The sequence below is a fragment of the Platichthys flesus genome, chromosome 7, assembly GCF_949316205.1.
Source record: "Platichthys flesus chromosome 7, fPlaFle2.1, whole genome shotgun sequence".
NCBI lineage: Eukaryota > Metazoa > Chordata > Actinopteri > Pleuronectiformes > Pleuronectidae > Platichthys > Platichthys flesus.
Genome location: NC_084951.1, coordinates 21,482,095 through 21,507,132, shown reverse-complemented (window position 1 = coordinate 21,507,132; position 25,038 = coordinate 21,482,095). Strand labels below are relative to the sequence as shown.

The following is a 25,038-nucleotide window of genomic DNA, read 5'->3' as shown; positions in this document are numbered from 1 at the left end:
GAAGAGGAACTCAGATATTTTAATGAAGAAACATTTGTGTATAAACTCATATCATTAAATTAAATTATACACAGAAAATAGCTTAACTTAGATATAAATCCATTGTGAGTTTTATTTAATGTCTCATGATCTTATTCATTATAGCATTTTATGGTTTGACCTGTGCATTAACGTGTGAGCCGCAGCAGTGACATGCTGGAACTTTACACTGCAGGCGGAAGCACAGGATGTAGACAGGGTGCAGCAAGGGGGGCGTTGACAAAGTCCAAACCTGTTGAACGGCTGCACACTTCACTCACTTCACCTCTTTCACTCAGCATCTGTAGTTTTACTTTTTACTGTCAGGATGCTGATGCTGCTGCTGCTGCTACTGCTGCTGCTGCTGCTACTACTACTACTTCTACTGGGTGGAACAGCTTATTTTCTCAATGTTGTAAGGAGTCCCAGATGTAGGAGTAGTGCAAAGTTACACAGGAAGACGGTGATCATCACAGGTGAGTTGAGAATCTTGTAGATTTAGAGTTGAAACAGGTCTCAAGCATGACCTAAACAAATCTTCCCTCCTTGACTCTGTCGTCCTTGTCCAGGAGCAAACACCGGCATAGGTAAGACCACGGCGATGGACCTGGCCAGGAGGGGGGCCAGAGTGATCCTCGCCTGCCGGGACAGTCAGCGAGCTGAGAGAGCGGTCCAGGAAATTGTCCAGGTGAGGACACAAGAGCTTAGAGGTCGGGAATATACCCCAATTATTTAGATTAAGGTTCATCTCACTTCACTTGACATAATGACTCAGGAAACAAACCAAAAAAATACTTTCTCATATTATACGGCCAATGACACGAGTGTATCAACAACAACTGGTCTGCCTCAAGGCTCCATCCTAGTTATTCTGATCTTTTACATTTAGTATGTAATCGCCCAGTTATGCTGATGATTCACAGCTTTTCACACCAAGTTGAGCTCCTCATTTCTTATCATTAGAGATAGTTTAGTGTGGTTTGTTGTATTAAAACAACACAACTGAGAAACAAAACACTCATCTGTAAGAGCTGGAAACCAGGTAATGATTGAGAAACTTGTTTTTCTAACCGCGTCGTGAACAGGAAACCAAGAACAAACAGGTGATCTTCATGCAGCTCAACCTGGCCAGTCTGAAGTCTGTTCGATCCTTCGCAGACAACTTCCTGCGGTCGGAGTCCAGGTTGGATCTTCTCATCAACAATGCAGGTCAGGCGTCTGTTATTAATCTGCATGCTTAACAGCCCTGTGTGGACAGATTTTTGTTGCAGACACAGCTACCTTGAATTTCTTCAACTCTTAGAATACAAGTTTTGTGTTGTCATTAGTGTGTTTCTGGTGTTTCGTTCTTCAGGCCTGTTGAACTCGGGGAAAACGGAGGATGGTTTCGGGATGATATTCGGCGTCAATCACCTGGGTCACTTCCTGCTGACGCTGCTGCTGCTGGACCGGCTGAAGGCGAGTGGACCGAGCCGTGTGGTGAACGTGTCCTCCAAAACCTTTGAGGCTGGGGAGGTGGATCTGAGCTTTCTGAGGACTCACAAAGATTTGGCTTTGGGCAGTAGCGACTTCCAGCTCCTCCTGACCTACAGCCACAGCAAACTGTGCAACAACCTCTTCACCTACGAGCTGGCAAAGAGACTGCAGGGCAGCGACGTCACCTGCTACAGCGTCCACCCAGGTCAGTTCACAGCAGCAGTCAACCACTGACTCTTCAACTCGTCTCACATGTTTGCTTGTTGCTTGTTATGTCACCGCACCGGCAACACCCATTGGCCGGAGGCATTATGTTTTGGAGTTGCTCGTCCTCCCGATGCCGTGAATGCGATATCTTAAGAGCACCTTGAGGGAATTTCCTAAAACTTGGTTCAAATATTCTCTTGGACTCAAAGATGATCTGGTTAGGTTTGGTGCCTGGAGGTCCAAGGTCAATGTCACCAGGGGGCTCTGTGACTTAGACATTCACGAAAGGATGATTAACCAGCGTTTTTTCCGCAACTTTCTATCTCAATACTTTCTCTTTACTTGTCTTAATTTTGATTAGGTATCAGCAATCACTATGATTGTGATTTTTTGTTGTTGTTCCACACATTTAATATTTCTCCTCTGGCCCTGATGTTCTTTTATTAACTCTCAGTAAATGTCTTGTCTCTTGGGTTCTTTTCTCTCCAGGATACGTGAAGACAGAGATCAGTCGTAACTTCAACTCCTGGGGGACGTTCCTCTTTCGTTTTACCGAAATCTTCACTAGGGATGCTCTGTCTGGATGTCAGACCACGCTCCACTGTGCCCTGGAACAAGACATCGAACACCTTAGCGGCCATTACTTCTCAGACTGCGCCCCAATGCTCAACATCGCGTCGAAGGCTAGAGACGATGCTGTGGCCAAAAAGCTCTGGGAGCTCAGTGAGACTTTCTGTGGTCTTTCCTAAAAGGAAACGTCAAATCTGAGCTTCTGTCTTTTTATTCGGTGAATGTAACTCACGTTTTTCACCTGTGACACTTGAGCTGTTCATTAAAGTGCAGAATGGAAAAAATACACAAAGTCTGAGTTTTCTTCATTGCAATTTTGACACATCTCTCACGAATCAATACTAATAAAATAGAATAATACAAATTATATGTATTATGTATGTATTATGTATTTATATGAATGCATGTGTGTGTGTGTGCGTATAGCGAACTTAATGCCTACCAAGCCTGTGTTCTGTATGTTTACATGTGTGTGTGTTAGCATGTGCCTGCGCACCATTAATCGTCAACAACCTGACCGCTGGCTGCACCCGTGATTAGGAGCAGATGGGGACCGTTGGTGTGTGTGTGTGTCTGTGTGTTAGAAGGAGGAGGGGTGCATGCTCTAGTTTAGGTGATGCATGGACTCTCACACCAACAAAGACCCTCCTTCAACCAATGTGTTTCCTATTAATTGAAAGGGAAGAATAATGGAGTCGGCGAGCGACTGCTTAAGCAGGAAGAATTTATAGCTCGGCCATGACAAAAAGTAGCCGACTCCATTTTTATATGCGAAAGTGAGGTAAAAATAAAGAGTGGTACTATGTGGCAGCCACGAGCTGGGATGAGAGACCCTTCAGTGCAATCATCCCAGCTTTCTGTGCTCGCTCTGACACAGCCCTGAAAACTAGAGTGAATGGAATGTTGTTTGCAGCACGTGGAGCTGCTCATAGTGGTGTAAAGCCTTAATCATAAAAGCAGTGTGAACAAGCTTAAGATGCAGAGGTTGAGTCAATGGAAAGAAATGTGAAGCTTGCAGTTGCTGAAGCATATTTTTTTTTTACAGTCGCCTCTCCAGCTCTCGACTCGTCTGTTTATCGCCTCGCTTTTCAATAACTCGTCAGCTGAGATCTAAACAAGCCATCATCCTTCCACTGTGGGCATGTTTGTGCTCTTGTATGTCATCAATGCACACTCTAGCAGCACAATGAACATCTTGAATAACAGCATCTTACTCTTGTTAAGAATGCAAAAAGATCCAACCAGAGTTTACTGAGGATGCTCATATTAACTCAAGGAATATGTCTCGATACAAAAGGCACACATCTCACCTCAGTGACGACTCTGCATTTAAAAGCTGACTTATAATCAGAGTACTAGAAGCCACCTGATGCTGATATTAGGGAGTCAAAAAATGTCCCATCAAAGTTGCTGATTTAACATGGTTAGTTAGTTTGTTTTGAGATTTCTTCCTTCAGACCAATGTTTATTGGGGCTCCTCTTGGTTCCGATTAACTTCCTTAAAAATCATCCAAACTTAAGGAAAAGCTGCCATAAGTATTAAACTTAATAAGGCAGAGGATCAGCCAAAAATAACTCGAATGGCACTGAATAGAGCGCATACCTCCACCAAGGCCAAACAATTCATTAGGATTAGAGGGAAACCTGTGTCCTCCAGTTTCCTTCTGGGCTCAACAACCTGTCGATGATGATCCACATCGACCTGTGCTCTGATGACAGTGGTCCTCCTGAACACCACATACACACCAAGTGATGTATAATTACTGCACATTGAGCCGGTGGATCAACCCCCAGCTGTGGCAGGAACAGAATATCAAGGAATGGAGACTCACTCAAATATTGTGACCACTGTAAAGATGCACAGAGCTGATAAACTGCTCTTATAACGTGAAGGGGATTGACTGACACACACACACACACACACACCTTCATCGGTCACCTCAGTCTGAACCAGGAAGAAATCGAAGAGAGCCACGTGCTGAAGAAATGTGCGAACATGGCTGTTGGGGAGCGAGAGTACGACAACCTCTATCTTTGGGTAACAAAGTCCATTTCAATGTGCACACTCACCAGTCAGCATGTTTTATGATTGTCAAGCAGAGGATCTGCGAAAGTAAACTCTGAACAAGTTCCTGATGCAAAATGGACGCGTGAAAGCCAACATGAATAAAGGCAATCTGTGAAATGACACCTCACACCTCCAGGGAGGGGCCTGTGATCAGAGCGGATACTGACGCTGTTTGGATCTGAATCAGACAAAGTTACAAGACTCGATACCTGCAGCAACAGATGGGGGCCATACCTGGAACCTGTAGTACAAATGACTACAAATGGGGTGTATAAATTAATGAGTAAAAGTGATCACTTTACACAATACGTTATAACCTAACAAGCTATGACCACAGTCCCTAGACACAATATAAAAAACACAAAACTTAACGCGCCTAAAATAATTCTCAAGGACAAGGGTCCCCATTGGCTCCTGGGACCTTTACACGCGCCGATGCGGTAATCTGTCACGGCATATGAATAGTCTGTGAGAGTCTGTGACTGTATAAAAAGATGGACAACATGACAGCGCTCCCAAAATCCTAAATACTGCCACCTCCATGTAAGCGGATGGGACATGGGCCGAACTTAAAACTCAAAATAAATGTCAAATAAATTCTCTCAGAGATGGTTCCTGACACTTGAGGTCCTTCTGGTCACTCTGATGTTTGACAGAGTTGTCTGATCATCTGAAGGTACCGGTGTAAAACCTATAACCTGATCAATTACAGCTAAGAAAAGAATGAAAGTTTAGAAACAGATTCTTAAAATTGTCGTAATGCAATCACCTACCATTGTTGTAGTCAGATGAATAATTGAACTACACAAACCCATTGTCCAGTTAAGTTCATGTCCTGATTGAGTCTTTTTTTCCTCACAATGGACATTTGGAACTCGGAGCTCGGAGAGAGACGGAGGACATTAACCAGACAAAAAGCCGAACATTTCACTTTGGCCTTTTATCAAGTAACTTGCAAAAATGGACTAAATAATTAGGTGCTGCTGATATAATCGGCCGTCGGTGATCATTAATTTGAACCAGTGGAAGTGACCAGCCAAAACTGAGGAGCAGAGATAAACTGATATTAGTTCACTGCGGATAGATGGACCCGGATCTGGATCGGCCAATAAGACAAAATTGCAGGACAGGTTTAGTTTTTCAAGGGTTATTGAGAAGCAGTGCCTCCATTACATAATTTTTCCACCAGATGTGGTTCAAGACTGTTACATTATTTACACGTGATCAGGATTGTCATTGGCTCGCTGTCAGTTCGTCTATTGTATTTGATTTGCTAACTTTTTTGTATCAAGTACAGAAAAGAGTAATGTTTCAGTTTGAATGGAGAAAAATAATGAACCCCTTCACTTTGTGTATTTCGTTGCGGCTGTAATATCATTTGAGAGGCATCACCGGCAAAATGAAGGTCTTTGTCGCTCAAACCTGATAAGTCCTCTGAGACGCAGAATATAAAGCAATTGTGTCTCATCTTCTTTTTTCTATTGTTCAATACTGTCTTATCTTCCTGTTGGACCAAAGTCCGAAGTACACAGACAAGTGTTTTCACTCTGCAGACGAACCAAAACACGGTTTGTTGGATCCAGACCTAGATCGCATTTTTTTGGTCCATTGGTTCAGACTGTGGTCAAAGGAAACTCTCATCGGTGAATTCCAAAGGTCTATCTGGATATGTATATCTCCAATTTTGATGGCGATACTGAGAAGCCTGCTAACACTATTAAACTGATTATTTTTATTCGAGCTTTGCAATTCAAGGTATTTTGCTAAACAGGAACTGGAAGTTTGTAATTTATTTGAATATACTGACGTCTACAGTGGAAAATGCCAAAAGTGAGTATTAGAACCAGCCTCTGATTAAACAGTCGCACCCATCCAAAAAACTGTGAGGCATCATTGGGTGAAAAATGAAATTCAAGTTTGTTCTGTGTGAGCTTCTTTCTCGTCCCCTCTCTCACCCCCGTCTCTTCTCTCTGTAACAGGATTTTTTCCCCCCCGCTCTCTGCATCTGTCTTCTGTAAAGACTGTGAATAAGGGAAATTGTGTGCACCAGCCAGCACACACAACAGCGCAGTGAGGAACGCATAAAAGTACATTGTGTGTAAGTGTGTGTGTGAGTGTGTACTTTGGGTGACTCTGCTTTCGTTTTGCTTCAGTCTCCCCGTCCCCCCCGTCCCAACAAATCCAGCACTCACACTGGAGCAAAATAGGAGCCGAGCCACATCTTGGCACCTTGCCCCCCCCTTAAACAATCAGGCCACAGAGGCTAATAAAAAAACTCCAAAGCTCTCCTCCACAGACGAGGGGGTACCGAAGAGGGGAGCCATTCTCAGCTTCCCCGCGCCAACTGAAAATGAACTTGTACGAGACGGAGCGTTGCTTTTCAGCTGGGACAAAAAGAGCCAGTCTTTCCAACGTCTTCCCCCCCCTTTGTCCACTGTTAAATACTTCTTCAATGTGATGTTCTTAACTAGCCGTGGTTGAAAAAACAAACCGCTTCTCAGATCGGTGACAAAGTGGGAGTGAAGTTTCCATCTTTAGACCAATTACTGCTATCCAAGCACACTGCCTGCTGCTTCAAACTTCACACTTCGGGGAGGGATGAGAGGAGATGGAGGAGGAAGAAGAAAAAGCAGAGGGAGAGCGTCTGGCTCGGGGCAGAGAGAGGCCAGGCAGGTCTAAAAATCTAAAACGCATCCAGCCATCCAGGGCGTGTCTGCCGTCGGGCTGCCATCAAACTGCATTTACATATTCAAAAAAAGGAAACAGTCGTTTCGCATGAGTCATCCTTTCCACGAAGGTAGAGGAAGCAGCCTCGCAGCGCTACAGCACACAACACAAACAGAAGCCGGCTCGACTCACAGACAGGACAAACAGTTGAGAGAGAAGAGACCGTAGAAAGAAGCGAAAGACAAATTATTGCATCAGGTTTTTGTAATAACAGCCCGAGGCCACTTTAAAATGACTTTACAGAGCAACATCTGCTTTGAGTACAGGCCGACACTCGATGCAATAAAACAGGCAATTTTCTTCTCTGGGGATATATATACTATAAGACCACATTTGAAGATCAAAAAACGAGGGGATCACTGCGCACACGCACGGCTTCATGTCTGTTTATATTCTGGTTTCTCCTGATGAAATGACCTTGCACCTGACTGGTCCGTGGAACCCGTGCTACTTTCTCTACTTTAGAGAAAACACTGTGTTCATAATACACATGTTACAATTTACCAATGCTCAGTATTCAATTTCAACTATAACTTTGGTGTACATATAATAGATTTTTTAATGATATCTGTGGGGATACCTGTAAAGTATATGCAATGAGAAATATAAAAAAATAAAAAAAGAGTTTACTATGCCATACCTATACTATATCACGATTGAACTGACCATTAAATAAACTAACAACAAACTTTTACTCAGAATGAAATAACATAATTTCCAAAACAGCTGATTTTTATTCATTTGGCTCTTTTTATTCTCCTTAATATTTGTGTTCTTCCTGTTTTGCATCCTTGTCCCGTTGACACATGATCAACGCAAACTCTCGCCCGCTCTGAATTTTCCAAACACGGACTCAAGCACGACATGTTCCAGACATTTCACTAAGGGGCTGGCAGGAAAAGTTCAGGAAAATGACCAGCGCAACTGACTCTGACATTTGGTAAATTTCAGGAAAATGTCCAGACTCCGGTGCACGTCAGAAAGCAGCAACACACATTGAGAACTTGCAGGTGCAAACTACACATCCGAATAAGTGACAAATCCAAAAAGCCTCCTTGTCTAAACTATTCCGTGCCCCCCACTTGAACTTTGTGCTGTATGGATGCATTTGTTACACTTCTCCTATCATCAAGTCAGATTTCCCCTCCAATTTGTCACCCGTCAGTACATCATGTACTACGAGTTTATGTGCTGCTTATTTTACTTTGTCGAAACTTCTTGCCTTGCATAGAAAAGTTCAACCTGTGCCTCCGAGTCAAACGAGTCGCTCTCAAGTGTCAATGTTGACACTGTGTTTGTGTGCGCAGTAAACAAGCGCGCCACAGTCAGGTTTGGGCAGTCGCACAACAATTGAAGAGTCTCTACGTTACCCCCATGAACCGTGTCGGGGAACTTGAGCTGCACAAGCCCTGAATGAGGACTGACCGAGATCATTAAAGTGCTTTGCTGGACTGTGATCTTGCGTTTCAGTCGAACCCGGAGCAGAATAACTGTGCACGTTGTCAACAACAGCTTTATTTGAACCTGGCCACGTGCCGAACATGTGTGTGGAGAGGAGGGAGGGTGTGGGGGGCTGGGTGGGGTGAAGTGGAGGGCCGTAGGCTATGAAGGAATGGACACATTCTTGTTTGTCAAGTGACAACAGTAATGTTGCGGAGCCAGCAACCGTCCCTGATTAGATAAGGACAGTAAACCACACGTGTCCTCATTTCTCACCTTCACTTGACATGGACTTTTTCAGGTGGACGGACTTTTTATTCTCAGTGTCAGAACGTGTGGGGACTGATCACAAAGTCGAGCAGAGAACTAGGTTAAATAAAACGCCTCATTGGAAACCATCACTTATTCAGGAGCTTTACATTATCATAACATATAGCTCCATTTCTGAGAGCTAATTAACAATGAGCCGAGAGACCAGGCTGTCATATGGAAGACACAGTGAGTGACGGGAGATTTAGTAAATACTTAAAACATTCCTGACAGACAGGGTAAATTGCCTAGCTACAGGCCTCAGGAGAAGGAAAAATCCGGTGAAATTGCAGATAAACAGTTGTCAACTGCTTTTTGTCGCTGGTGAAATGAATCGGAAACCGGAGGGGGGGGGGGGGGGGGGGATTAGACAAATCTCTACAGTCATTCAGCACAGGCACAATGAGGCCACGGGCTGTGGATGTGGCTAGTTTTCCAGACTGTTCTTGCCTAATTAGTGGAACAGGTCAATCAATAAAACAACCCCCTCCATCGCTAACAACGCCTCTGACCCTCATTCTGTCACCACTGGAACATGCAGGTTTTTCCTCTTTTCACGGCAGAAAAAATATGCACATATTACGCACTATGCAACAAAACAGGAAGACAGGTCAACAGCAGCATCACCCTTCATCCGCCAAGATATTCGTCACACAGATAAATTAAAACACCTTCAAATAAAATGGATCATAGATTTACTGCACAACTGTTTATTAGATGATTAGTCATCTATTTTAGTGAGGTGTAAACCACATGGTCATCAAGTACTTACTTGTAATTTAGAATGAAAATACTAAATTAGAGAATTTACGATACCAGCTTTGGAAATGCCTCCAATAGTGCAGAAGTGCTTGTACCAATCCGATACCGCATCTTTGAAATATATGAGTTTCATCCAGGTACATCTCAGTTTTTATTTTCGCGGAAATTAGCAGTAGCACTGAACTACCACATGTTCCGTACTATAGTCAGGCCATAGCTTTAGAAAACATTACACCAGGGCATCATGGGAGAGATCTTCTCATCGGCAGTGGGGTAAGCATTTCAATTTAGAAAGTTGCAAATCTGCAATATAAAAATACTCCTTTACAGGTACAAGTATCAAAGAGGACATATTAATACATGATTTTGAGAGTCTAATATTACTGAATTATTATTACCAATAGACTAATAGGTAAGCAAAATACTTGAATTTTGTATTTATACTCATATACAATACTTGAGTAAATGTATCCGTATCCTTTATGAAAAGCAGCTTCTGTACATCAGAGCTGATTAATGTTGAGAGGTGAACCTAAAGGTCAATTAACAAAACTTGGTGCAGTTGAAAACAATTTAAAAACAGGTGTTCGGCATTAGTGTGAAGGAACAGTAAAATAATTGCGTGCATATAAAACTCAAGCTCTTCACTGCTGCCAGGAAAAAAGAGCAATTCTTCTGCTGACGTGTGTCGAAGAGCGAGTGTGTGAGCGAGAAAGAGAGAAAGAAACAAGAGCTGAGAGTTTCTTTAGTGGGAATGGGACGTAATTGGCTCACAATAACCTATCAGTGTGGTCCTAGCGAGAGAACACCATCTTCTCCTCAACCTCGACTTTCCCTCCGCGCCTCCTTCCCTCGCTCTCTCTCGCTGTGACAGTGAGGGAGCAGATTCGACACATAAACACCCCCCGCCCCCCCCCCCCCCCCCCCCCATTCCTCTTTCCCTCCCTCCTCCTCCCTCTGTTTATTTACTCAGTCCAAAAACCGCACAGCACAGGGGGAAAAAAATGATGGGGGGTGGGACGTGTGGAGGAAGAGGAGAGAAGAAGAGGAGAGGAGGGAGGTAGATACACACACACACACACTGCAGATTCAGCTGCGCACACGTGGATGGGACAAGCACACACACACACACACACAAACACACACACTCCTGGTGGAGCATCTAAATCACATTAGCTGCCTGCCTGACATCCATCACTCCCACAGACAAAAGCACATGCCGGAGAGGCAGGGAAACTGCATGGCAACCTGCATAACCACCCACAAACAAACACACACAAACACACACACACACACTCAAACACACACAACACACACTCGGTCACATAGCAGCCAACACACCTTGAAAACATACAGCAGGCATAAAGAAAACCCTCCTCTCACACAATATTCCCCAATCAGAAATCAACCAGCATTCACTTGCACACACATCACTGTCAGGACGCATCAACTGTACATTCAGGCATTCAGGGTAGTTTGTGTGTGTGTGTGTGTGTGTGTGTGTGTGTTTGTGTGGTTGTGTGTGTGTGTATTCTATGATAATGCAATAAAAAAAACAAAACATGGTTGCTTTAAATATTTAGAGCGGAAGCAGGGGCAGAGCGATATCTTGAGAAATCTTTTTTTCCGTCGGTATCAATCTTCTTTCCCATTAGAGGGGGATGGGGCCCCTTATCTAACAGTGTGTATCGGTGTGTGTTTGTTGGGGGGGGGGTGCCTCTTATCTTGAAGATGGTACGGGTGCATGTCAGTGGGGTGCTCCTTACCTAATGGGAGGCATGGGGAGTGCGTGTGTGTGTGTTTGTTTGTGTGTGTGTGTGTGCTTTTTATCTAATGGCCTGTCTCTTGGGAAAAGTAATTGGCTGCTGGAAGAAGAAGGAGGGCAGAGGATAGAGGACGAGAGAGGAGGAGAGAGAAGGAGAAGAGTTTTTCGAGAGACCAGACAAACTTGACGTATGCTCTGTACATCAGAGGACCATATGGTGCCCACTGTGCGGCAGAGGCAGGGAGGGCACCACAGCGCAGCCCTCATCCACTCGTTTATCAGGCCAGTCTCAGCTCCCACAGATTCTCCCTCCCTCCCTCTCTCCCTCTCTCCGCCTCTGTCTGGTTAACTCAATAACATCCACATCCTCCTCTCTTAACTCACTGCAAAAAAAAGAAAAGAAAAGCCTCCTCTCTCCTCCTGCTTTCTCTCATCCCAGACAACCGGTTCTGCCTAGCGTCTCCTCCACACCTCCACACCTAGATGCTGCAGCAACCCCTCGTCTCATTGTAGAGCGCTTAATCCAAAACCAAAAAGGATTACTTCCATCGCATTAAAAATCTGACAACTGACGGTGCCCGGTATGTGACATCTTTGATGATGACGACGAGCACTCAAGAGCATGTTTACATGTGCACGTGTGCAGCACAAGAGGGAGGGAGGGAGGGAGCAGGGGGGGGGGTGAAGAAGACGCCAAAATAACTCGACAATTACAGTAGACACATCTCCACCGCCGTGCTGTGTAGTTAAGGAACGGCTAATGACCAATATGCAGCTGCAAGCCGGTTTGCATCAAAGCGGCGAAGTGAGAGGGCTGCCCTTTTTAAATGGCTCCTGAAATAATTTAAAAATCGGTCCATTATGCCCACACACACACACAAAACACACACATAACACACCCCCTCCATCCCCGCCGTTTGATGTGTAATGAGAGAAACCATTAGCAGTAAAAAATGGGCTCTCCCCGCCCTGTCGCTCAGCAGATTTTAGTCAGAGCCAGGGTTATATGTCTATTTATACATTCACTCCCCTTTGCATTGTCTTATTCTCTGACAGGGAGCAGTCTGTGCAGCACCGAGTCGAGCTGCGTTTCCTCCTGCCCTGCTCTCCCCGTGTCCTCTTCTTCTTCTACTGCTGCTCCTCTCCCTCTAATACCATCCCCCCTCTCTCTGGCTGTCTCCTTCCTCTCCATACCCTTCCCCCAGCTCTTTCCTGCTCTGTGCCTCCCTCCCTCCCTCACTGCCTGCCTGCTTGCCTCCCTCCCTCCCTCCCTCCCTCTCATCAGGCTATATGCAGCAAGGCACAAATTCATCAGGGGAGAGAGAGAGAGAGAGAGAGAGAGAGAGAGAGAGAGAGAGAGAGAGAGAGAGAGAGAGAGTCAAGGAGAGCTGGAGATAGAGGAGTGGGTTTTTGAAACGGAGCCTGGTTCGGACTGAAAAGAGAGCAAAACAAGAGAGAATGACAGACTAACAGGGAATGAAAGGATGAACGGCAGAGAAAAAAAGGCAGAGGAGAAAGTGAGAGGCTTCGGGAAAAAGAGGAAAGGTGGGGGGGGGGGTAGGTTAGTGGGAGACTAGCGAGGAGGGAGAAAAGCTCGCTCTCGCTATAGCGATGGGCGTTCCTCTCCCCGGTTCCTGCGGGGTCAAAAGTTTACCGTGGTTTTAATTTCACCTTTCCGCAGCCAATCAGAGCGCGTCCCCGGCTGCTGGGGGAACTTTGACCCAGTCAGGGAATTTGGCTGTAAAGATCTGAACTGATCTTACACTTTTTTACATTTTCTCCTGTTTCTTATTTTTTATTCCCACTTTAACCATGCAGTGGACAGCCCCCCCCTGCGCCCACTCCTGCTTCATGTCTATCTGAAGGTCCTTGATGACAGAGGACAGAAAAAACAATTATGAAACCCAGTTGTTGCTGTTGTCCAAAGGGATTGTGAGAAGGGGGATGCCTTCATTGTTTTCCGACATTTCTGTACTTTTCCTTTGCTTGACGAACCAGACGCCACCTAGACGGCGTGTGGGTCGGAAAAAAACCACAAGATCAACAGCCTCTGCTCCAGGACGCACACTGACACTGGAGTCCACAGTCCACACACACCACTCGATCCAAACAACATACACATAAACACTCACAGACCGAGTGCAGAGAGACACACCCCGCACTCCGCCAGTGAGCAGAACGGTTGGTGTATGAGCACTTGTTTGAGTGTGTGTGTTTGTTTGTGTGTGTGTGTTTGTGTGTGTGTGTGTGTGTTTGTGTGTGTGAGTGTGTGCAGGCATGTGAGAGTGGAGAGAGTGTAAGTGTGTATCTATGAGAGGGGAGGAGGCTGCAGTTAGATCATAGCATCAGAGAGGGGAGGGGTGGCTCTGCAAATAGAGCGAGCAGAGAGTCGGCATGGCTGGCGACAGTAGAATGGCTTCAAGCCTCTTGTAAGGAGACGAGACCGTGTGTGTGTGTGTGTGTGTGTGTGTGTGTGTGTGTGTGTGTGTTTTTTTGTGGCCGCTTCATCACTGTCTGAGTTTGTATGTGCGTATTTGATTAATTAACAGCCACAGTCTCTGAAGAAGCTCCCTGTTGTTCTATTCTCCCTACATCAACTGCACAATTGCTCGCACCCTCCTCCTCCTCCATCCACCTGACTGCGATAATAAGGCACATGCAGGCGTGTGCATACACACATACACACACACTTACACTTAGACACACACATCCTCATGAGAGAGCACCAGGCTTTCACGGGTGTGAGCAGATGAAGTGTAGACTCTGAGACCTGATGAGATATATAGCCACCCTCCACCTGTAGCTGACTTTCTCTTCCCATTTAGCACCAAAAAAAAAGGTCTGTTGTATTTAGCTTCACTCCAAGAATAATCCTGGTGATATTTTATATTTTTTCTTTTTGCCACCAAAAGCAATATGATGCATACAGAAACAGAAATAAAGTAATAAGGGTTCTGTGAGTCGGACATATCTTATTCTGCTTCGCCATACATTTTTTCAAATAGATTTTCAGTCAGTCCCAAATACACTGTTCTGCTACTTATAATAATCGCAATACTAAAGCATTAAATCCAACCATGAACAGTGCTCCACTTATTCAAACACCTTAAATTTAATGCCCAGCTGATTAAAGGAATTATATAGCCTTTTAAAAGACATATATATACATTTGTGACCCCCCCCTCCCCCCTATTTTCATGGCATTTGATGAACAGTGGCAAAAATACAGTCTTTTACCATCACTGTTATGACTTTTTTATAAATGTTTATTTCATGTATCCCTGAGGAGAGTATGAGAAGTTTATTTTAAGATTTAATATTAATACTCATATTTCATACAATTTGTTCCAACTGTAATGTGTTAAAAATCTGGTCTATGACTTGGTCTATCTTTATCAACAAAATATCTCAAACATTCACTGATTCCAGCTTCTCAAATGTGACCATTTCCTGTTCCTAGTAATAAGTGACGTCTTGATAAAGGTCCCATGTTTGCAGAAATTTGATTTCCATGTCCTATTGCATTATAAAGTAGGCTATGAAAGTACCAAAGGGCACCAGTCATAAAGAAATACACAAAGTGCTTATTCAGCTTCTGTAACATCCAGCCCACAACCTGACCCACATGGACCAACCAGCCAACCCTGAGGGATTGGATTTTACAAACTTACATGATAACTACTATATTTGTTTTCAGTCTTATTACTTGTTTTCTTAACCTTTTAATCCTTTTCTTCTACCGATAATTTAATTACTCTCACACTGTATCTTGCTGTTTCAAGCTCAATAACGTTGTTGAGTTCCACTCCCTCTCATCTGCCAAGGTGGGATTGTATAATTTTATTTTATAGAGTTTCACTTGGTTTTTCCACTGCTCTCTTTTGTCATGTGACCATTTTACTGACCAGTTCTTAGGTCACAGAGATCACCAGTGGATTTTTTCTGTTTAAGTTGCTTAAGCATTTAATTCATGCAAAAATCGATCAAACACGTGAACATGGGAGTTCAAAACAAGCACCATTACTGTTTGTCTGTAGCACCTTGCCTGGGGGAGAGAGCAGTGCTACCCCTGGGTTTAAAGTTACACCGTAAATGGACGTTTTGAAAAAACAGTTGAAATTGAATAATGTCAACTGCTGTTTCAACTCCCCCATCCCCCTGGGGCAGTAAAACCTAAAACCGTTGGGCCTCTCTCCTCAACGCCTTCTGACTTTGCCTCGGTTTGTTTTGTTGGTAAATACTAACTATGAAAGTGTGTAAAGAAAGAAACACGCGCAGTGTTTGCCATAGAATGATAGTCCCACAACAACAAGTGGCCCAACCCCCTTAACCCTGCATAACTCCTACGGCTATATTTCTGTTCTTTCGTGCAGCTGAAGCGTGTCAGGACAAAGGTTAAATGCAGAGCGGTCACAAATTAGTCCTAACTACTCAGAGTTGAATCTATGTGTGAGTAATGTGGTGTCAAAAGGATACGAAAAGCTAACGAAGATATACAGCAGGCACAATACAATGACTAAAAATTGGTGAGGACAAACAGAGGCTCGTCAGCTTGTCAGTGTTGTAATCAGCCTCCTGGTTCACAGATTAAATCTCCTGCACATGTCAAACTTACCTTGCACAAAGCCAAACTGCTTTGAGGAACCATTCAAATAAGCAATACTGCCGTCGCTTCCTGACGCAGCAAATCATCTTTAATGAAAACTTCAGTGTAGTGATTTAGATTCTGCAAATAATCGTCACTGTTCAAATCCCTTTCGCTGAGTTTCATCAAGCCCCAGACTTCATCTTTGCTTCGTTATAAAATCGTGAAGTGCCAAAAACATTGATCAACTTTGACCAAGCAATGGATTAGGGGTTCGATGTGCTTGAAATAAATACAGTTGGTACGAAGTTTAAAACCAACAACTTCAGGCAAGGAAACTCTCCACAGCTTCAGAGGCCCTCGCCACATTCCCACGTCATAGGACAAAACCTGTGGTCACAGGGTAAATGGGGATGAATTGCGCAAATGGACATAATGCCACAGTGTAAGGAATTAGTTGTGCTAGAAGTGAAAATCGAGAGTTTGAGAGACACAAAACTGGCCAATGTCTGCCTCAAGTGACTTTGCTGGTTGAACTGTCTTTTTTTGGAAAGTTGTATAAATTGCGAGAGACAAGCCTACTCAATGTCTTAGCCAACGACTGCTTGCTCAACACATCCTGGAGCTGGTTAATGGTAAAAGTTTGCAAATCCAAAACAGAAATGAGCCATTACTATGAAATGGAAAGTAAGGAACCAGAACGAAAAACTAGTTATTTACCTAAGAATAATGATTCAAACTTCTAAATTAGTGTAAGCAGCTTCAGGAAGGAGGTAAAGAGAGATCTTTGATATTTGAATTTTAGTATCTTATGTTTTCAGCTTTCACCTTTGAATAATTTGGAAGAGTTTGTCTGTGCTACGAAGATACCTCCTTGATGCATTATAAACAGCAGCATTTCCCAAAAGTAAAATATTCATTTGTAGATGTAATAGCTGCCTTTGCTCTATTTATCTATGATTGCCTGGACATCAAATTACAGCAAACCGAAAAGCCTTAATTGCAGGAAATGGAAAGCAAGTGCCATCCCCAGACAGCGGATTTCTAGAACTTAACCCTTAAGAGCAAAATGTAAAATGCAGATTGTGGGTAATTTACTCTGCAATGTGAACAGGGCAAGTATTAAGCACACCTCAAGTTCATCATGAGAGAGGTTAACATTATTTTAGCTGTGATAACTTCCCACAGTTCTCAAATCCTCATAGTATACCCTTGTTCGTTTTGGCAGCTTGAAACTCATTAATCTTTTACTTAAACTGTCCTTCCTGGATCATATTTCATCTCCTCGCTGGAGCCTTCTCCCGTAGTCGAGTGCTATTTTGGGTCTAAACGTCCACTGCGCACCTGAGTACACCTGGGCAGTGGCTGTGGGCATAGGCTTCCAGACTGCACATACCAGTTAGATCATGTGAAAGAGTTTCCCAACACTATACAACATTTTACAGAACACTTTGTTCTCTGCTGAACGCCCCTGACCAGAGCTAAAGGTCGAACTAGAAGAGTCCTCCAGGTAAATTATTAATGACTATTTTTCTTTTCTTCCCAGCACCTCTGCTCTCCATCCGTCCGTCCGTCTCTTGCCTGGATTGTTGATTTCTCACTCTGCTCCCTCACATCCAGTCAACCCCACTTTCTCCTTCCCACTCCCCTCCACCCGCTCTGAATTCTCCCTCCCTCGTGCTCACTGTTCAAGTGTAGTGTGGAGATGGTGTTATTTTTAGCCCTGATGAGATGGGGAGAGAGAGATCGTGCTGGGCTACCACGTACTCACCACCAGGCCTTTACTGGAGACCTGTCACCAACATGTGAGGGGAAAATGGAATTCAGTTGACACATACAGTGAATGTGTTCCACCATGTGTTTACTGTCGAATCACATGAAGCTGCTTTCCCCTCTTGTAGACTGCAAAAGCAATCTCAATATTTCAAAACTTGATTAAGAACTTGTAGCGACGACCAAATCGAATGACAGTTAATACCAACTTAACACTACAAAAAATACTATAACAATATTTTCTTGTAATTTCAAAGATTTGTTTTCGTCTGCAAAAGTCCGTAACAACCGGCCAGTGTTTCAGGTATACTTCTTCAGCGCTTGAAGTGGGATATTTGGCTTTAGATAGTGGGTCAAGGTTGAGAGCCTGCAAGATAAAATAAGGCCTTTCTAGTGTGATTAGTTTTTGAATCCAGAGAAGTTTGATATGATCGTTAGTAATAATTATTATTATCATTAATATACTATACAAATATGCTTTTTCTGACTTTTACATGTTATTGAGGAAGACCATTAAACCCATTCCAACTTAAAGGGGCTGTGGTTTTGCGTGACCCTTAGACTTAAGAGTGGTTTCATTCTCAGAGGACATGCTCTTCCCATGTCTGTGGGAAGTATTCCGTCCTTCTCCCACAGTCCAAAGACATACAGATTGGGGTTAGATTAATGGGAGACTCTACATGGGAATGTGAGATGCAGTGGATGGTTGTCCTTGCATACGCTGGAAACCTATCCAGGGCGTACATTCCCTCTAGCCCAATGTCCACTGGGATTGGCTTCAGCTTCCCTGCAACCCTCAAAAGGACACATAGAACCGATAATGGGTGGACGTGAGCTTTACTTAAATATATAGTGAAGCTCAAGTTTGTGCTCCTGGTTCTAGTTTGAATAAAATTGCCAGGAGATGCTCCTGAGAGGTTAACAGTGTTAAACCACTGCAGACAGAGGGGACAGTGAAGACGTTGACTTGCTCAAGGATGCTTTGGCTGATTGGAATTGGCACTGAAACCCACTGAAGTCACACAGACTCAACACTGTGTCCATTTAGAAGGGAGTTTCATAGAAAGAGCAGAAAAGTAATCATTCAAAAAAATGTCTGTCCACCTCTCCTCAGAAAGAGACACAGACAAGTCTTAACTGACTCGATACTATTGACCTGAAAATAACATTTTTCTAGATATGCTACTGGCATGGCTCTAGAGATGACTATGTCGATCTGTTGATCATTCCAAATACCTGGAGAGGGAAATGCAGAATTTCCCATAGCACGCACACATGTCAACTGTCTGTCAGTCAGTCCTCCATTAGTCAGGCTTGATCTGCTCAATAAACCACACCTCTCGGTCTGCAGGAAAGCTGAGGCAGCTCACCTGACGATTACCTGAGTGGGCAGCTGAGACCAGCAGGAGATGATATTTCATCCTGGGCATCAAATCTAACCAGCCGATGCCAGACTCAGCTACAGGATCTTGCACTCATACACAGCGAGCAATAACGCAAGCAAAGCCTCCTTTTTGGTGATTTGCTGGAAATCCGCTAAAAATACAAAAACAACAGCTATAAAAAGCCCCAGAAATAGGAACAACAAGAAGAACCGGAATCTTTGTCTCACATTGCATCAAATCAATATTTAAATTCTGGCCCCTTTTTTCCTCCAACAAGAGCAGGCGGATGTCACTGCCTGTTTACTACGACTCAGATCTCACAGGACTAGCAGATTCATGGTGAGGGAGGGAGGCAGTATAAGAAAATGAGAGGGGTGGGGCGTTAGACAAGAAAAAGCTGATTCAACCAAAGTCGCGCCCCTCTGCCTGAGCTGAGGGCCAATTCACGGAGGGTTTCTTTCACTCCCCAGCTTGGCAGAACCAGATGGGTAAAGGCATTAACTCTGCTAAGTCCACAGCTGAGTGTGAAATTCTGCACTTTGACTAAAGCATGAGCGTGTGTCTTGCTTGTATGTCTTTGGCAGGCTTTCGAAATTTCCCAAGTCATACGCTCACTGAGAACCTTATTAGAAGCACCATACGAATACCGGGTAAAGCCTCCATCTGCTCTCAGAACAATCTTAATGTTTCATAGCAAGGATTTTAAAAGATGTCAGGCTGAAGTAAACTAACCTGACTGTTATGGTCCTGTTCGACAAACCATGCAGAAAGTAGCCATTAGAAGATGGTCAATTTGGGCCATAAAGGGTCGCACAGGGTCACCATTGGTACTCAGTAAGGCTGTGGCATTGAGACGATGACTGATTGATGTTGAGTGGCCCAAAGTATGCCATAAAAAACACTCTCCACACCATTAAACTACCACCAGCATCATGGACTGTTGACTCGAGGCAGGTTGGGTCCATGGATTCATGCTACCATGTGCGTGCCACTGCCGAAATCCAGATTCATCAGACCAAGTTAGGATTTTCCAGTCTTCAACTGTCCAGTTGTATCAACCTCTGTCCCCTGCAGCCTTAGGGTTTGTGTTGTTGCCTGACAGGAGTGGAACCAGTGTGGTCTTCTGCTGTTGTGGTCCATCCATGTAAAAATCCAATTCTGAGATGCTTTTCTGCTCACGAGTAGTAATAAAGAGTGGTTATCCAAGTTGGTATTCACAAAACAGAAATGACATGCATGTTTGTTTGTATAACGTGGGAAGTTGAGATCACGAGACGCATGAGGGGCCACACTTTAAATGCCAGGCATGTACTGGGCCTCTCTCATCATTCAGGCATTAGCGGTGAGGACGTTTTTTGATTAATTTAAAAAGTTCTCTAGAGACGGCTGTGCAGGAAATATCCCAGGAGAATAACAGTTTCAGAAATAATTCAAACGGCCAGAAGAACATGAGGAGCTTGATGCTGAACCGAGTCGCAGCTCCAACCATCTCATAACATAATTTATAGGAAAACAATTGATAGAACATTTTATTACGAGAAAAAGGGGTAAATTATACACATTTTCAACCATTTTCATTTCAGTCAGACAACTCACACTCGATCATGTAATATATTTATTACAACAGATTTAGTGTTTGGCGTTTAGGCTCCAACTTAATCACTCCCCCATATGATTACACAGGAATGATGGGAGTGATGAGCAAATACTTGTAACCCCCCCCGTTGGAGCCTACAGGGGAGGGGCTGAAGCAACAGGTAGCAATACTGCAGCAGCAGTGCAAGCAAGAGGGGTTGATGGGAAATGTCTCTCTGGTTAAATAATCCACCTGATAAGGTGGGTGTGTATTATAGATGGCTGTGGAGATTGAGGTATGTCACATGATTTATGTCACATGATGTATGTCACATGATTGGCGCAGCGCATCTCGAGTTGCATGCCAGAACTAGCTCGCAGGCGTCCCCATATTTGTTATTCTGCAAGTTGTCTCAACTTAACGTTGGTCTTGTTGCTTTCTCTTGTTTAACAGACAAAGAGGGATTTCAAATAGTTTTGTTTGTTTTTGTTAATTGTGCTCATTGTTGGGTTTCGATTCGACTTCAGGAAGTATGGCGACCACACAGTAGGAAGATGAATGCAGATCCCTACAAATAAATAAAGTGAGGCCAATCACCGATGCTTGTGAAAGGTGCTGTTGTGTACAGTAAGTCACAACTGAGCTTGACGGGAGGAACAAACAAACAAGCCTGTGACATCACAGCTCCAACGGTGTGGCCTCAAGAGGGGAGGGTGGTGGGGTAGCCAATCAGACGAGTCCCGCTCGGCCAGCTTCTATACACCAAGGTGACGAGGTGGGGGTAGCAGACCTTGAAGTGCTCTCCCGCTATCCTGAGATGAGTGATGCTGCTGCTGATGACACTGGTGAGAGGAACTGGTGGATGAAGATGGCTGCGTGTGTGTTTGTGTGAGTGTGTATGTGTGTGTGTGTAAGGGGAGGTTTGGAGTAGAGTTATACAGGAGGTGTGGCGACTGAGGGGAAGGCAGGACAGGAGTGAATTTAGTTGAGGAGGTGGTCACGTAACAGCCGGGTTCAGGTAGAGTTTAAACCACTTGCTCGCTGTGCTGCAGCTGGTAACACTTACCTCAGTTCCTACCACATAAACGTGTGTATGCATTTGTGTGTCTTTGTGTGTGTGCAAGGGCATGTTAAGGAGCTTTAAAACACATAAACTAGGCCTGGATTTTTACAATGGAAAATAAGTAAAAAAACAGAAGTCACCTTCTTACACACACACACACTCACTCACTCTCTTTAACAAGCATCTATTACCTTACTGCAGTAGAAACATGAACCTCCTCCACCTAACCCCCAGCTCTCCTTTACTTGGGGCTCACATAAAAAGGGACAAATTATGTTTTTCTAACCCCCTCTTTAACAATGATATATACACACACACACACACACACACACATATACACACACACACACGGCTGCCCAACGCCATCACGTCACTGACCACAAAAAGTGACACGATTCTTCACCGTTCTCCCAGAAAATAGTGACTCTTTGTCAGCTTGCGAAAAATCCTGCTGAACTCCGTGTGCACTCTGTGGAGAGCGAGAGGAGAAAACCAGAAGTAGAACAAAACCTGCCTCCATATTAGGCCCCATGTACAAGTTGTCTTTACGCTATTTCGAGGCAGATTGAGGAATATTGTCAGTAGGCGAGCTCTTATCTGTAACTCACGTCGACAAGGGTCTTCTGCTATCAGACAATGGTCTTATGCTTTGTGTGTTTGCGGAGCCGCAACATGTGAGCCAGGTTTCTTGGGGACCCCACACTGTTTGATTTTGGTGGTCCCTGGATAAAAGTTGACAATCATGATGGAAATTAGGTCAAGTCTCTCGTCATCAATCCTAAAACAGTGGTCCTATGATTTGATGTTTCAGTAGCTCAACGCGGCTTTTGTCAGAAAATCAGAGTATCTTGAGATTTAGGATTAAAGCCTCAGGTTAAACTGCAACATTGCAACCACTATTTTAATGCTTTATAAAATAATAAAAAACACAAGAGTGCCTCGGATAATTACGAGTGAAAGACTGAGGGTTAGAGTGAAATATCGTTGTATGTCCTTAAAACAATATTAATGCAATGTCATTTTTCTAGTGACTATATTCTTGATAATATATAAACTTATAAAATGAACCTGTTGTACTATCCAGAATTAACTGAGCTCTGGTGACCGCCTATGAACTCAAACGTGTCCCACAGTGTAATTTTGAACTGCCGTTGTTCTTTACGCTCACAAAATAATTAATTACTTTGATGGAAACATTTAATACAGCCGTTATACCTGGTACAGGTATTCATGGTGCCCAGAGGATGAATCTCACAGACTTAAGGGATGTCCTGATTTTTTTGCATGCCCTATAATGTAGTTTACATTTGTGGTTTTTCATCTACAACCTTAAATCAGATACAGACAAAAGTAAATCTTTGGAATATGACTAAAACCCTGCAGAACTAACCAGAGACCATCTTGCTCTGGGATCACACCAGCTGCAACACAACATGTTGGACGCTCAGTGGTCATTTCGCCATTATCACACGAGTCCTCAGTAAACACAGGCGCGACCATGACCTCGACCTTTATTTTCATCTCAATTGGACATGTGCAAAAACTTTGGTCAGGGCATTTTGCAGAGTTGTGACACAAATCTGTCCACAGACACACATCTGCCAAAGTACCTACAGTCCCATCTGCGGTAGTTGACACAACACTGGGTGTTTCCAGGACCACACACACGTACACAGCTGCATTATTTATTGTATGTTGAGTTTGATTTAGCAGATCATGCAAACACATGTCAGTGCAAGAATGTTGCCATGCTAGCATTAGCATTTCACTGTGTTTAAGTCTCACAGAGCTGTTAATACGGCTGATTCTAGATCATTCTAGAAACTAGATCTCATCACCTGACACAGGCTGTCACCAAGATGCCATTAGACTTCATCTACTGCAACATGCAGTGAACCTTCAAGATGGTTGATCCTATAAAGACGAGGAGAGTAGGGCATGAGAGGAGGGGAGAAAAGGAGGGGAGGAAAGGAGATGAGGAAGACAAGAGGAGAGGAGAGGAGAGGAGAGGAGAGGAGAGGAGAGGAGAGGAGAGGAGAGGAGAGGAGCCAGGTAGCTTCACCATTAGAGAGAGGAAAACACAAAGCCAAGCTCTGCTGCTTGATTCCTCTCCAGCCACTGTATTCCTCTCTCTTCCACTGACCAGCTAAATATTTTATCAGCTGGCAAAAGAACCTACAAGCCCGAAGGCCAGAGGCTCTTTTTTGTTTGTTTCTTTATTGAAGAAAGTAACAGTGTGCATGTGTGTGTTTGTTTGTGCGTGTGTGTCAGAGGGGGGTGGATGGAGGGCTGAGTATGCTCACTGACCACAACGTCACCGGAGTGCTTTTGATTGGTCACTTTGAATCTCTCTCTCTCTCTCGCTCTCTCTCTCTCTCTCTGAGAACTGGATGAACGACCTTGAGCAGGCGCGAAGGGCTGTGTTGCCATGGCAACGAAGCCTCGCGCAACCAGTAACAGCTGGATGCAACAGCACTCCCTGAATTTTAGCGGGAGTCGCCACGTTAATAAAGCGACCCTCCTCCTCCTCCTCCTCCTCCTCCTCCTCCTCCTCCTCCTCCTCCTCCTCCTCCTCCTCCTCCTCCTCCTCCTCACCCTCACCCTCACCCTCACCCTCACCCTCACCCTCCTCATCACCCTCTGCCCCCACCCTCTTCACCATTCTCCACTCAGACACATGGGCTCGTACCACAACACAAAAGAAAGCCACGGCCGCACGAGTACAGTACGTTTTAATGAATTAACTTATCTAGCCTCCTGGCCGCCAGGTGATTGCAGATAGCAGGAGCGAAACGCAACGTGAAGACGACAAAGAAGGCAGAGGAGAGAAAGACGGAAATCGGGAGAGAAGTGCAAGTAACAAAACTAAATGCAGAACAGGGAGACACGCACTGAGACGGGCACTTGACATTCAGCTCACAGAAGAAATAGCTCTCAGAAAAGGACACTAGCTGCACTGAGGCATTGTGGGGAAAGAAAGGAAACAGAAAGCAAGGATACAGAGTCGACTGTTGTTCTGAGAGAGCATCAGCTCATCCCTCTTTCTCTTTCTCTCTCTCTGCTATATATAATATATTGTAAACCTCCCTCAAGCCATTTTTCATCGGAAGTGAGGAAATTCAGAAATAAAGATTGACAGAATTCCCAAACAGGTCAAATAGTGGAAGTGACTGGCACAGCTCATGGATCAATTTCAGGCCAATGCGCAGACCTGACCCATGTTTGCTGTTAGTGTGATCGAGTCAACACGTATTAAGTGACCTGGTTTCACAACTCGCTCCAGATCTGTGTCTGGTGAAAGTTAACATTAATCA

The 25,038-nt window shown here is 44.2% G+C and overlaps 2 protein-coding genes across 2 annotated transcripts in view; one reads left to right on the top strand and one right to left on the bottom strand.

Moving 5' to 3' along the window:
- Window positions 1-25,038, bottom strand: part of LOC133956380 (nuclear receptor coactivator 3-like) — a 62,853-nt gene that overhangs the window by 31,999 nt on the left and 5,816 nt on the right. The window lies entirely within an intron of this gene.
- On the top strand, window positions 195-2,563 carry LOC133956105 (retinol dehydrogenase 12-like). Its single transcript, XM_062390941.1, has 5 exons — window positions 195-494; window positions 588-706; window positions 1,104-1,227; window positions 1,373-1,699; window positions 2,191-2,563. The coding sequence occupies exons 1-5, from the start codon at window positions 347-349 to the stop codon at window positions 2,448-2,450; spliced, it is 978 nt and encodes a 325-aa protein (XP_062246925.1). The 5' UTR covers window positions 195-346; the 3' UTR covers window positions 2,451-2,563.